General features: G+C 34.4%; 1 protein-coding gene across 2 annotated transcripts in view; it reads left to right on the forward strand.

Moving 5' to 3' along the window:
* Grasp65 (Golgi reassembly-stacking protein 2) overlaps positions 1–11,705 on the forward strand; it is a 222,181-nt gene extending 210,476 nt beyond the window's left edge. Inside the window, exon 10 of one of the 2 annotated variants that reach the window (XM_090387073.1) lies at positions 11,476–11,705. In XM_090387073.1, coding sequence (XP_090243199.1) covers positions 11,476–11,543 — 68 coding nt within the window. In that variant the 3' untranslated portion in view covers positions 11,544–11,705. The remainder of the gene's footprint in view (positions 1–11,475) is intronic. The other variant, XM_090387074.1, reaches the window with a different exon arrangement.
* The last annotated feature ends 1,766 nt before the right edge of the window (positions 11,706–13,471 follow it).

Here is a 13,471-nt window from a genome sequence, read left to right on the forward strand (position 1 = left end):
TGCTTATGGAAATACCAGAAAGAAGGGGGGTGAATCAAAATGGTTCACTCAATATCAATGGCTTGACCATTGATGATCCTGCTCAGGTTGCTATCAAACTGAATGAGTATTTTGCATCTACGTTCACACACACGAGGAATTCTTTAGGGAAGGGGATGCTTGAAGTTTATCAAACTCTAACAGGGAGCTAAATGATTTTGTAATAACTGAGGAAAGTGGAAGAGAAATTGTTGAAGTTAAACATAAGAAAGGCACCTGGGGTGGATGGGGTCTATCCATTTATATTAAGGAAGACAGTGAAGTAAGTAAGCAAACCCTCAGCCATAATTATGAGAGCATCCTTGGATTCAGGGGAGTTTCCTGTGGACTGGAGATGTGCAAATGTATCCCCAATTCATAGAGGAGGATCAAAGGGTGACATGAATAATTACAGACCCGTTAGCTTAACTTCTGTTTCAGGGAAACTAATGTCGTCGCTAGTAAAAGAAGTAATGCAGAATCATCTAGACAAGGCTGCAGTTATACTCCACTCGGCATGGGTTTGTGTTAAGGTGAAATCTTGTTTGACCAATTTGATTGGCTACTATAATGTGGTCACAGAGGAACTGGATGCAAAAATTAATATTAATATCATATACTTGGTTTTCACAAAACATTTTTATACTGTTGCACATAAAAAATAGCTGTATAATTAGGAGCAATGTGACAATTTTGAGTGCAAGTTGCTGCTAAGGATGATGGGATGGTTGAGTGGGAGAAGACAAAGTGCTAACCAATGGACATTTCTCTTTGTGGGCTAATGTTATTAGTGAAGTCCTTGGAGTTCAATATTTGACGCATTCGGTATTTGTTTTCTATATTTATTCAATGATATTCGTGAAGGCATATCAGGATTAATGTCCAAGTTTGTAATTGATACGTCAGCTGGCTGGGTGGTTAATGACAGGATTAACAGTATGCTGCTGAAACAGGATATAGAAATGTTAGGAAAATTAGCTGAGTTGAAGTTTAACATTAATAACTGCAAGATGCTGCATATGGGTATCAGTAATCCCAGAGTAATGTACCAACTGTGTGTGGTACTACACTCAGAGCTCTGGAAAATGAAAAAGATAAATATCTTTTTATCATCTAGACAAGGCTGTATTTTGGCTTAATTGGATATGAAGTTCTCTGAGCAATAAAGAGAGGCAGCCAGGACAGCTAATGGAGTTTTGTCAATGATATACAGGAATCTTGCTAGCAAGGATAATGAGGTTATTATTCCATTGTATAAGGCAATGGTCAGGCCACATCTTTAGTACTGCATACAGGTCTAGAGGCCTGATTTTAGGAAGGATGTAGAGCTGGTGGAACAAGTACAAAGAAGGGTAACACGATTGGCAAGCAGGAGAAAGGTATGCTCTTACCAAGAAAGACTTCAGTTCTGCAAATTGCAGCATATGGAGACTAGGCCTGTGAGATGATCATCTGATTGAGGTGTTTAAGGCTCTAATTGGATTGAGCAAGCTCAAAGCTGATGGGATTCTTGCTTAGACCACACAAACGAGAAGCCATAAATTCAGATTGGTGAAGGATGGTTGCAGAATAAATGTGTGGAAATTTGCCTTTAGCCAGTGGTAGTTGATTGCTGAAACAAACTTCCATCTTTTGTTGTGGAAGTTGATAGTGTAAATAAATTCAAGGAAGAACTATTGGGGAGAATGAATAGATGAAATGGGAGGGTTTTTAATTTATTTATTTAATTTTATTTTATTTATTTATTATTATTTTTTTTTTGCTGATGCTGTATAAGCTTGATTCTTGCATCATTTGTTACTGCACCATAGAATCCAATCAGATTAGTCAGACAAGATTGGTTCTCAACAGATCTATCCTGTGTGTATAGTATAATTGTATTCCCATCCAAATTTAGTTCTCATTACTTCTTGAACCTTGGACTCCATTATTTTCCCTGGAGCAGAAGTTCAGCTAACAGGTCTCTAATTACTCTTGTTACCTTTTAATTACCCTTTGTGAATTGGAGATACAGTTGAACATCTCCAATCCATAGGGACCTCAATCTAAATCCAAAGATGCACTCATAATTGTGGCTAAGGGTTCACTTACCTCCTTTGCTGCCTCCCTTAATATAATTCGATAGATCCCATCCACCCTAAGCACATTTTTTTATATTAAGCTTTAACAATTTCCCTTCCACATTCCTCACAATTATCACAAAATCATTTAGTGGAGGAATTCTTTAGTGAGGGTAAATCCTCATGCTTGAATGTAAATGCAAAATACCTATGCAGTTTGTCAGCAACTTGAGCAGTATCATCAACAGTTAAACCATTAAACAGGTAAAATAATGGAGACACTAGTTAAAGATGCATTGCAGGATCATCTAGACAAGACTGCAGCAATCATTGAGACACCGCATGGGTTTGTTAAGGGAAAATCTTGTCTGACAAATTTGATAGGATATTATGATGTGGTTACAAAGGAACTGGATGCAAAAAATAATTTTGATATCGTATATTTGGATTTCAGGAAAGCTTTTGACACTGTTGCACATGGAAGACTATTGTACAAATTGGAGCAGAATGGTAGTATTAAGGGTAAGTTGCTACAATGGATAAAAGGATGGTTAAGTGGGAGAAGACAGAGGGTAGTAATCAATGGGTGCTGCTCTTCTTGGACTAATGTTATTAGTGGAGTCCCACAGGGTTCGGTGTTAGGTCCACTGTTGTGTTTTGTATATTCAATGATATTGATGACGGTATATCAGGCTTAATGTCGAAGTTTGCAGATGATACAAAGGTTGGCAGGGTTGTTAATGACAGTAATGGCAGTGTGCTACTGCAACAGGATCTAGATAATGTGGGCAGATGGGCTAAGAAGTAGCAACTGAAGTTTAACCTTGACAAATGCAAAGTACTGCATATGGGTAGAGGTAACCCCAGAGAAACGCACCAACTGTGTGGTACTACACTTAAGGTGGTAGAAAATGAAAAAGACCTGGGAGTAATTGTGCAGTCAGATATGAAGTTTTCTGAGCAATGCAGACAGGCTGCCAGGGCAGCTCATGGGGTTTTGTCAATGATATATAGGAATTTTGCTAGCAGGGAGAAGTAGGTGATTATCCCTCTGTATAAGACAATGGTCAGGCCACGCCTTGAGTACTGCGTACAGGTCTGGAGGCCTCATTTTAGGAAGGATGTAGATTTACTTGAGCGTGTACAGAGAAGGGCAACAAGATTGGTGAGGGGAATGAAGGGATCCTCTTACCAAGAGAGGTTTAAGTTCTGCAAATTGCAGTGGCTGGAGACTAGGCACCTGCGTGGTGATCTGATTGAGGTGTATAAGGGCTTGAATGGGTTGAGCATGCTGGATTCTGATGGGATCCTTCCACTTGATGAGATTACGAACCTAAGGGGGCATAAATTTAAATTAAGAAAGGACAGATGTAGAATAGATGTACGGAAATTTGCCTTTAGCCAGCGGGTGGTTAATTGCTGGAACAAACTTCCATCTGTCGTTGTGGAAGTTGATAGGTTAAATAAATTTAAGGAGGAATTGGACAGGCATTTGGAGGGAATGGTGTGATTTTTTTTTTTTTTTTTTTTTTTTGGCTGATGGTGCATAAGCCAATACACTTGCTTTCTTGCATCACATGCCACTACTACTACTACTACCAATAACATTAAGTGGACAAATGTGATTTAACCCCTTCCTTCTACTGTACATATAACTAAAGAAGCCTTTGCTGTTTTTCTTAGCATTCTTTGTCAGAGACTTTTCGTCATCTGCCTTAGATTGCCTACTTTCCTTTGTGACTTGATTGCAATCTAGTTTATATCTACCATAGGCTTCAGTATCACCTGATAATTTATATGCATCCCATGCATTTTTTTTCTCTGCCACTTCTCCTGGCTTAGACCTAATGGATGTCACATCCATTAGGTCTAAGCCTAGAGCAGTATTTCTTAGTTGGTATTAAAAGACTAGTAGCTTTTATGATTACTTCCCCAAATGCCTTCTATTTAGAATTTACAGAATTAAAAACTGTCTGAGATCACTATAGTCATCCTTATGAAAGCAAAAGCCCTTCTCTTTACTCTTGACAGTAGTTATGTCTTTAAATAAATCCCACATGATCACTGCCATCCAGAGAATCTTTACCTGCAAGTTCTTAATGCTTGAAAAATTACTACTGTTAATCAGATCAAGAATATTGCTTACTCTTGTTGCTTGGCTAATATGCTATTGTAGATAAGTCATCCAATAAATCCACAAAAGTCTTGCTGTTGTGTGAGTGACCAACCCCACAAGTTTCAGTCAATATCTGGAGAGGTATCAACCCCCATTATAAGACATTCTGATTTACTTTCCCACTCTGTTTTTCTATAGTGTTGTTTATTACAGTAGTTAGACATATAGTACTCTCATTTTTGTTTTTCCAGCACTTATGTCACACCAGACTAACTCACATTTCACTGGCCACCCATGCCGACTGATTGCACTGCCTTAGATTTAATATGCTTCTTAACTAAGAGCATAACTCCATCCCTTTCCTGTCCTTTCTGTACACATTGTATTCCCATATTCAAATTCTGCATCTCGTATGTCTGAGTGACACAATGTCGCTGATATCCTCACAATGTCTGCATTTGATGACTTAATCAGTACTTCAAATTCATCAAATTTATTTACTTTGCTTCTAGCATTAGTGTACATGAAATTACAGTAGAACATTGATTATCCAAATTATATGAATTGGTAATTTTTTTTTAACCGAATCACCACAACTATGGAATGCGCACTCAGTCTTTGATGTAAATGCTTTCCCCCGCCCCACTCACTGAGTTAGCCCACATGGTTGTCATTCCTGTCTGTTCCCAGCCATCATCGTAGTCACGTGTCAGTGTTTAGTGTTGTGTTTTGTTTGATTTTCAAACCTGTTGAAATTTTAATTGATTCTAAAAAATGTACAATATCAAGTGAAACAAAAATATGTTGTTCTGACAGTGGTGGACAATGTGGAAATAATTAATTTGTTAAAAAAAAATAAAAATAATAAAAAAAGCAGGAATCAGAGAAGAAAATTGCTGAAAGATATGGTGTCAAGGGGGGACACAATTTCTGACATTAAAAAGAATAGTGAGTCAGTTTGTTTCTGTATTAGAAGGCTCTGACAATGAAAAAAGCTGATAACAACAAATTAGAAGAAGCAATATACAAATGATTTGTGCAAAAAAGATCAGCTGGACAGCCAATTTCGGACCCAAATGTGAGAAAGCTCAAATGTTTAATAAAGAGTTAGAAAGCAATAGTGACTTTAAAGCAAGCTCTGGATGGTTACATAATTTTAAATCTCAACACAAAATATGAGAGCTTGAAATTCACAGTGAGAAATTGTGTGCTAACAAGGAAATGCTGAAGAGTTCATCACTGAAATGACCTCATTTATTAAAATCGAGAATTATGATTCCGATTTTATTTACATTGCCGACGAAACTGGTTTAAATTGGAAAACACTGCCTCAAAACATGAATCTACTGCTCCCGGCTATAAAATTAGTAAGGATTGAGTGACAGTGATGGTTTGTGCTAATTCAGTTGACAAAAACAGATTAAATCTGCTTCTAATAGGCAAGTCAAAATGTCCAACAGCTCTAAAGAGTGTGAAAAATTTGCCCATGACTTATATGAATCAGGCTAAGCCATAACAGCTAATTTATTTGTGGAGTGGTATGATAAGACATTTATTCTCGAAGTGAAAATATACCAAGAAAATATCGGAAAGTTTGGGAAAGTATTGCTCATTTAGACATCGTCTCACCATTGCAGCAAACTTTTGGAGCGTGGAGATGGAAAGTTTAAAATCATGTTTCTCCCTCTAAATGTAATACCTCTATTGCAACATATGGATCAGGGGATTATTGAAACTCTTAAAAGATGTAGAGGAAAAAACTCTTGAGAAAACTTTTACTGTGTGATGGTGATGAAAATGATGTGTTTTGCTTTTATAAAAGTCTTAATTTGAAAGAGAGTGCTTACATGCTTGCTACTTGCTTCATGTAATTCTATTAAAGCTGAAACGTTGCACAAAACATGGAGGAATCTGTTTGGAAAAGACAAACAGCTTTTCCAAGTCTCTGCAGAAACAAGTTGAACTGAACTTCTTGAAATTATTAAGAACATTCCTGGTTGTTCTGATTGTGGAATCGAAGAAGTGACAGATTGGATGAAAAGTGATGCAGACAATCATGTTTTCCAAATCTCTCTCTTGACAGATTTGGAAATTGTTGACAGTATTCAAGAAGAGGATAACTGTGAAGAAGATAATTAAGAAAATGATGAACTGACTCCCGCTCATAGTGCCTTGAAATAGCATTGAAGTGGTACAAAAAGAAGTATAAATGCAATACTTCACAGCTTCTTATACTTAAATTGCTTGTGTGACTTCGCAGCTAGGAAACAAGTTTTGTCTACTGATCAAACATCATTTTTGGATTTTTTTTCTAATAAAGTATTTTGAAAATGTTAATTTAATTACTCTATATTTATTCATTTTTCATCTGTTTTAAGTTTTTTTTTTTTTTTTATTTTTTTATTATTATTACTGAAAAGTATATTGTATATATTCAATCATGTCTTTTAAATTGTACAATAATTGTTTTTCATGAAGTAGCTTTTTTTCCTTAACCCCTTAGTGGATTATCCCGAGATATCTTGTTTTTAGTTTTAAAGGTTATTTGGAACTACACGAAATATCTCGGGATACAATAATACCCGAAGCAAACAATAATACCTTCAAATTTTGGACTGAAACGTATTTTCTCTGGCATTTACCTGGCTAATTTTGCATTAGACAGGTAAATCCCGAGTTTTCTCAGGATTTTCTTACGCCTGGCAGCAAAGGACTGGCTTTCGTTTTACTTATATTGTACAGCAATGTCAGAACACTATAGCGCACGTTCCTGTGCCGCCAGTAAGCAAATATAATTTTCCATCCTAAATGCAGAATACTGGACCCACGAAAATAATTCACAAAAACAATATCAAAAAATATTTCGGCGCCCTCTTGAACTGCCGCCTGTAAGCGGCGCTTACAGGCGGCAGTAAGCGACGCTTACCTCACCCCTCCACTTGTGATGGCCATGTGTCAGAATGTAGTTAGTTCACAATTACTGCTTGTGCATTCCGCTTGATTTTTTAAAATTTATTTACAGGTGACCCCCGCTTAAAGCTGATAATTTATTCCGGTAAAACAAAGCACTAAGTGAATCCGCGCTAAGCGAGCGCAGCATTCCCATAAGGTAACATATGTATTTGTGAGTTGCGGTCGGTGCCCTAGGATATTTGAAAATATTTAATATTCAAATATTTGTACATATAAAATATTCTGCATTACATACGTATATAATTATGTGGTAGCTACTTACATATCAAAATTAAACTTAAAATTCCAATTAAAATCATGGATTTAATTGATCTAAATTGATTTAATTTAATCATGAAAAATGTGTCGATTTTGGGTTGTACTTTGGCCCTCTTCCTGATAAACTAAAAGTGGTTTTAATTTTAAATCGCCCACAGCGTTACCACCTAACAATAAAGCTTTCTTCTTTCAATATGAAACTTCTTTTAGGAATTCGTTTCTAAAAAATTCCTGCTTCATCTATGTTAAAAACTTGTTGAGAAGTATAACACATAATACCCCTCTTCAATAATTTTAACAAGTTCTTTTTTGAAATTTCGGCTCCTTGATCTGCACTTGCAGCTTCTCCCTGGATTTTAAATCTTATTCAACCAGCCCTTACTAGTTTTAAGTGGTTCCACTTTTTTTTCTTTTTTTTTTTTTTTTTTAGAATTCTGCATTGGATATTATCTTCAATAAAATTAGTTAAAGTCTCTCCATTTCAATCCTAATAGCCGGTCCAGCCCTAGTTGCTTGCAGTGGAACAGCTGTCTTTCCACTTCTAAAATTAATTCTTTATTTTTTATAATTGTTCTTACAGTTAAACTTGCCAGTCCTAAATTATGGCACACATTATGGCTTATCATTGACCAGAATTGATCCGCTTCAAAACGTCTAATTTAATTTTTAAATTCGGTCTTTTTCTTACATTTATAGTCCTTGTACTGCATCCAGACGTTGTTACTTTTTTATTCTTATCCGCCATTATTAACTCTTTGAAAATGTAACTGTGTTGGTTGCATTAAAATTATGATTCAGTGTTCGAGTAAACTGTACGTTACGCACGATGTCTGATACTGTACTGAGTGATGACTAGACTTCGGATAAATGCATATAACACAAATATTACAAGCAATATACTTGATCATTTTTTTTTAAATGTTGATCTCAGAACAACATAACAAGTCACTGTACTGCAATTAAATTAGCGTGAGAAAATTTCTGAAGTCGGCATGAGAAACGTTTGAATGCTGTTTTGCTATTCATTTTCTAGCTATAGACTCCATCAGATGAAAAGCTTTCGTTGAATATGCCAAAAATGCAATATGTACGCTGGTAAAAGAGCGTTATAGTGATTTGTGACAGTGTTATAATCAGATACGGGTTATAATATAAGAACATCGTAAAGCAAACCGCGTTATAACGAGGGCATGCTGTATATAATGAGTAATGAAGACTTTTTCTGTGTCTTTCTTTTAGATCAAGTGCTAATTTATTAAAAAAATCTCTGTAATTTGCACACTTTTTAACATACATGAGATAACTCGGGATAGCCCAAATTGGTTAATTATTCCCATGTATTTTGTACGAAAAAATTAATAAAAAACACTATACAATGAGTATTCATTGTATAGATTAAATCATTAAAAATCACTAAAGCTTAAATCACTAAAATAAAAAAAGTCGATCCGTTACAGCACGTTTTCCGGAAAAAAATGTTCTGTGAAGGGGTTAATCCAATTTTCAATTATCTCAATCACTTTTGTCACAAATCAATTCGTATAATTGTCATTCTGTTGTATATGTGCACATATTCATTCATGAATACATGCAAATTGGAAGTGCTTTTTCTGAAATTGATGTTTCAAATTTACCCATTCTTCACTACAACAATTAATTTGGATGGACCGTGTAATTTTTTCTGACTAGTTTACAAAGAAATTCATTCCAACAGTACAAAGCATTTCAGCATTTGAAATTGCTTAATCCAGTGGTTCCCAAACTACTGAGATCTACGAACCCCTTTAAAAATCAAAAAAAGTTTGCAGACCCCTATATATATATATACAAGGTGATTCAGGAGGAATAGTAAATATTTTGGGAGGTTATAGTATCGCTTATTCTGAGTAAAAAAGTTCATATAAACACATGTCTAATTCTCACTGGATACTGAGATACAGCTGTTTGAAACTGCCATGCACAGTGCCCTGAATCAGATGTGACAAAGAAGCAGTTATAACCTGATGCTGTTTGGTGTTAATAGTGTTGTTAAGAATGCTACACATCTTCACATGTTCTGAATATGCTGATATGTAGTTTGTTTGTGGTTTTTGTGGTGGAAGTGCTAATGCTGCTTGTAGAGAATGCTGTTGACGGTTTCCTAACTGCAGAATACCGGATTCAAGAGCATTTACTAGTGTTGACATGAACTGTGTGAGACCATATTTCTTCTGAACATGCAAATGAACAAAATGTGGATGAAATAGAACACATTCTTCAGTCGGTAGAACATAGTCCTACTATTAGCACACAAAGAATTTTTACGTGTATTGGTGTTCCACAGGCAAGAGTATGGCGAACATTACATGAGCAGGGCTTGTATCTGTTTCACATACAGTGGGTGCAACATCTTCAACCAAGAGATGACTCGCAGTGATTAGAATTTTGTCAGTGGGTAAATGCTAATCGCTAATTAATTCCATTAGTACTGTTCAGCAATGAAGCTACATCACCCATGACGGTATCAACAACACCCGTAACTCTCATAGGTGGTCAGACAAAAATCCACATGCCACTGTAGAAACAAATTTTCAACAGTGGCATGTGTGTAAACATGTGGTGCAGCATTATCGACAATCAGTTGATTGGGCCTATTGTTTTACAGAATCATCTTACAGGGCCCATTTACCTAGAATTTCTGCAAAATGAACTTTCACTACTATTGGCGGGGGGGGGGGGTTCCCTTGGCTACAAGGATTGGTATGTACTTTCAGCATGACAGAGCTCCTGAACATTATACCCATCTGGTGATACAATATCTAAATTGAACTTTCCCTGAACGATGGATTGGCCACGGTGGTCCCGTTCATTGGCCACCAAAGTCTCAACGCCTCACAGCATTATATTTTTGTTTGTGGGGGTAGATGAAAAGCGCAGTATACAAAGAAAAGGTGAATACAAGCAACTAATTGCTTACTCACATTTTGGATAGTGCTGCCCTCATAAAGGAACACCAGAACAACGCACATTACCACATGAGTTGCAAAGTGCATTGAGGTTGGCAGTGGGATTTTCGAACATTTATCATGAACTGTAAAAAATTTGTCAATTATTTGTGTTTTTTTTATTATTCAAAATGTCAATAAATACAAACAATAAGACATTTAACATTTTTTAATACCTCTCATAATAGCTTTGTGCACGCTGGTTTCAAACAGCTGTATCTCCGTATCCATTTAGAATTGGATACATGTTTGTCAAAACAACTCAACTTTATTCTGTTTATAATCTTTTCAGAAAATATTATGTGTACCTGCAAAAGACGAAGTTCTTAGTGACGAGACTAATAACAACATATTATATGATATAAGACAGACTGAAGGGTTTGAAATTTTAGATGAAGAACCAGTTGTTGAGTAGTTTAATTCAAATAAAAATCTAACAAGTTAGTGGAAATCATCTTTTTTGTTATATCTCATATTGTGAATGCCTCACAAACAAGTTGCCTGGTATTGCACTACCTTGAATAAGCAATGTTTTGCCTGTAAAAAAGACTAATGTTACTTATTCTCAGCAATGTGAAGGTATTTTCAATATGAGATGCGCAAAAAGAACATGCCATTTCACTTACTTCTACGAACTAAAATGATGCTTTCACTAACTTGTTTGTCTAATAAATTTCCCATAGTTTAAGACTTTCAGCCCTAAACGTTTTTAGTACTTCAGATAAAAATTTAATTTGTTTTCACATGAAATATTATGTGCTTGCTTCTCGTCAGCTGATGTGTGGCCTCTAGTGAATGTATGCCTAACTGTGAATAATGTATTTTTCTCTAAATGAATAGCCAAGCATTGTATCCTTAAAAAACCTAAAATATTACAATTTAAAAAAATTTTTTTTTCTCCCCATTACTGTGTGTGTGTGTGTGTGTGTGTGTGTGTGTGTGTGTGTGTGTGTGTGTGTGTGTGTGTGAGAGAGAGAGAGAGAGAGAGAGAGAGAGAGAGAGAGAGAGAGAGAGAGAGAGAGAGAGAGAGAGATCTCAAATTAAAATATGTGCTGTTTTTGTTTAGATTTTCATCAAGCTGAGGTTACCAGCTTAAGACCTTCACCAGGAATGCCTGCACCCCAGCATCTATGATATGAACTGGTCCAACGCTACCTACTAAAAAGGTTTTAATAGAAAAATCTTAAAAAACAAAAAATCCTGAATGGTAGTCCTTTAATTTTTGGGCTTTTTTTTACTGTAATATACTGTATTTAATTAGATAAAATAAGAGTATTATACTTGAACAAAGGAATTCTAAATTACCCATGATCAACTAATTTAAAGCAAATCACTATCTATACTGAAGTTGTTTATTTTGAAACTGTTATTCAGTGTATAATTTGTAGTAAAAAAAGATTTGTACAAAGCAGTAATATGTAACTTTGAATATATATCAGTTATGTTTATTCCACCATTTCATTTGGCTTGTTTTCTGTATGTTGTGTGTAAAATAGTAGATTTCTAATAAGTTCTGGATGTTGTCAGCATTATTTAAAATTTTGCCCTTGCACTTTCTCAGAAAATATCTGAACAGTACCATGATAAATCACACATTTATTTTAAAGTTTACTGCAAGCATATAGTGCTTTCTGTGCATATTTTAGTTCTGTTTCCTAATAAACATGGCATTCAGCTTCAGCAAGTTTAGTTTTATCCTTTTTTATTATTTTCTAATTACTCAGTTAAAAAAAGAACAAAAGGCTTTTAAAATGTTTTGTATAAACTTATAATTGTTCAAATTGTTATAGATGCAAAAAAACAGAGTTTTTAGGAAAAACATGTAATATGAAAATATAAGATTCAAAAAAAGTGTGTGTAAATACAAAAGAATGTAGGGAAGGAGGTTTACTGCAGGAACTACATTTCACTTATATTACAATAATCACATTTGTGGTAGCTTATTTTAGACTGGCCATTCTTTTTTCAACAACAAATACCTAGTTAAATTCTGAAGAGCAACACATTAAATTGTGTAACTCTGTCTTTCACTGGCAAACAAAAAATGGGTTAGCCTAGCCCATACTTCATAGAAAAAAAATTCATGTACGTCAGCATTCATTTGATAAAAATTGCTTTCCAAGAAATTTTAATGTTGGCACAAATGAACAGTTCCTTGAATAGATTTGGTTAATTTGCTTTTCTCTGACAACTTAATTTTCTCAAAATAGGTGTAAGTGAAATACCTTCACTTCTATAATAATTAAAGTAGGCTATAGTAATTAAATTATTATATTATTATACTTCAACAGCATAGTTAATTTTAAAAAATTCAGATATTAATGTTATATGTTACCAAGTTATGGTATGTTCATTTTTCCAAAATAAAAAATAACAAAATAAAATAAAATAAAATCTTGATAACAGAACCTAATATTTTTTTGTAAATTAAAATTACATTTCTTTTAATCTTTTCAGATTAATGTTAATTTTTGAAAATTAATATTAAGGATTGAGTTTTCTATGTAAGATGTCTGATTATTAACTATTTACCAGAAATTTCAGATTGCAAAGGAATTTATTTAGTAATAAAAGTCCAGGGGAATAAGTTATATATATAATTAATATTAATCTAGTTCATTAGAATATCATCAAATACAAATTCGTTATTCATGTATGCTTCTCAAGAATCAAAATATTTCAATTTAAGTTTCTGACATTCAGTTGCAAGTCTTCTTGTGTAATATTTATCATTTCTCTTTCATTTAGGTGCTGTCTGTTCCCATTCTAGTGTCTAGCCCAGTGTTTACATCACAGACCATTGATGTAAACACTATTTGCAGACCATTAACATTTAATTATTTATTAAATGTTAAAAATTTTGTAAATACTTAAGTTAGAATTATTATTCAGCTAAATATGATCTTTAAAATTAGGTACATAACTTGAAAATCATTTACTTGTCCAGTTAGCCTTCATAATAATTTAAAAGGTAAAAGTTTTTAAATAATCTCCATTAAATAGTACATGCTGGTTTATGTATAATCAGTTTCAAAACATTGCAAGTTAATAGTTAACTGAAT

This window comes from Mastigoproctus giganteus, chromosome 13, assembly GCF_048544385.1.
Source record: "Mastigoproctus giganteus isolate SK-2022 chromosome 13, ASM4854438v1, whole genome shotgun sequence".
Lineage (NCBI taxonomy): Eukaryota > Metazoa > Arthropoda > Arachnida > Uropygi > Thelyphonidae > Mastigoproctus > Mastigoproctus giganteus.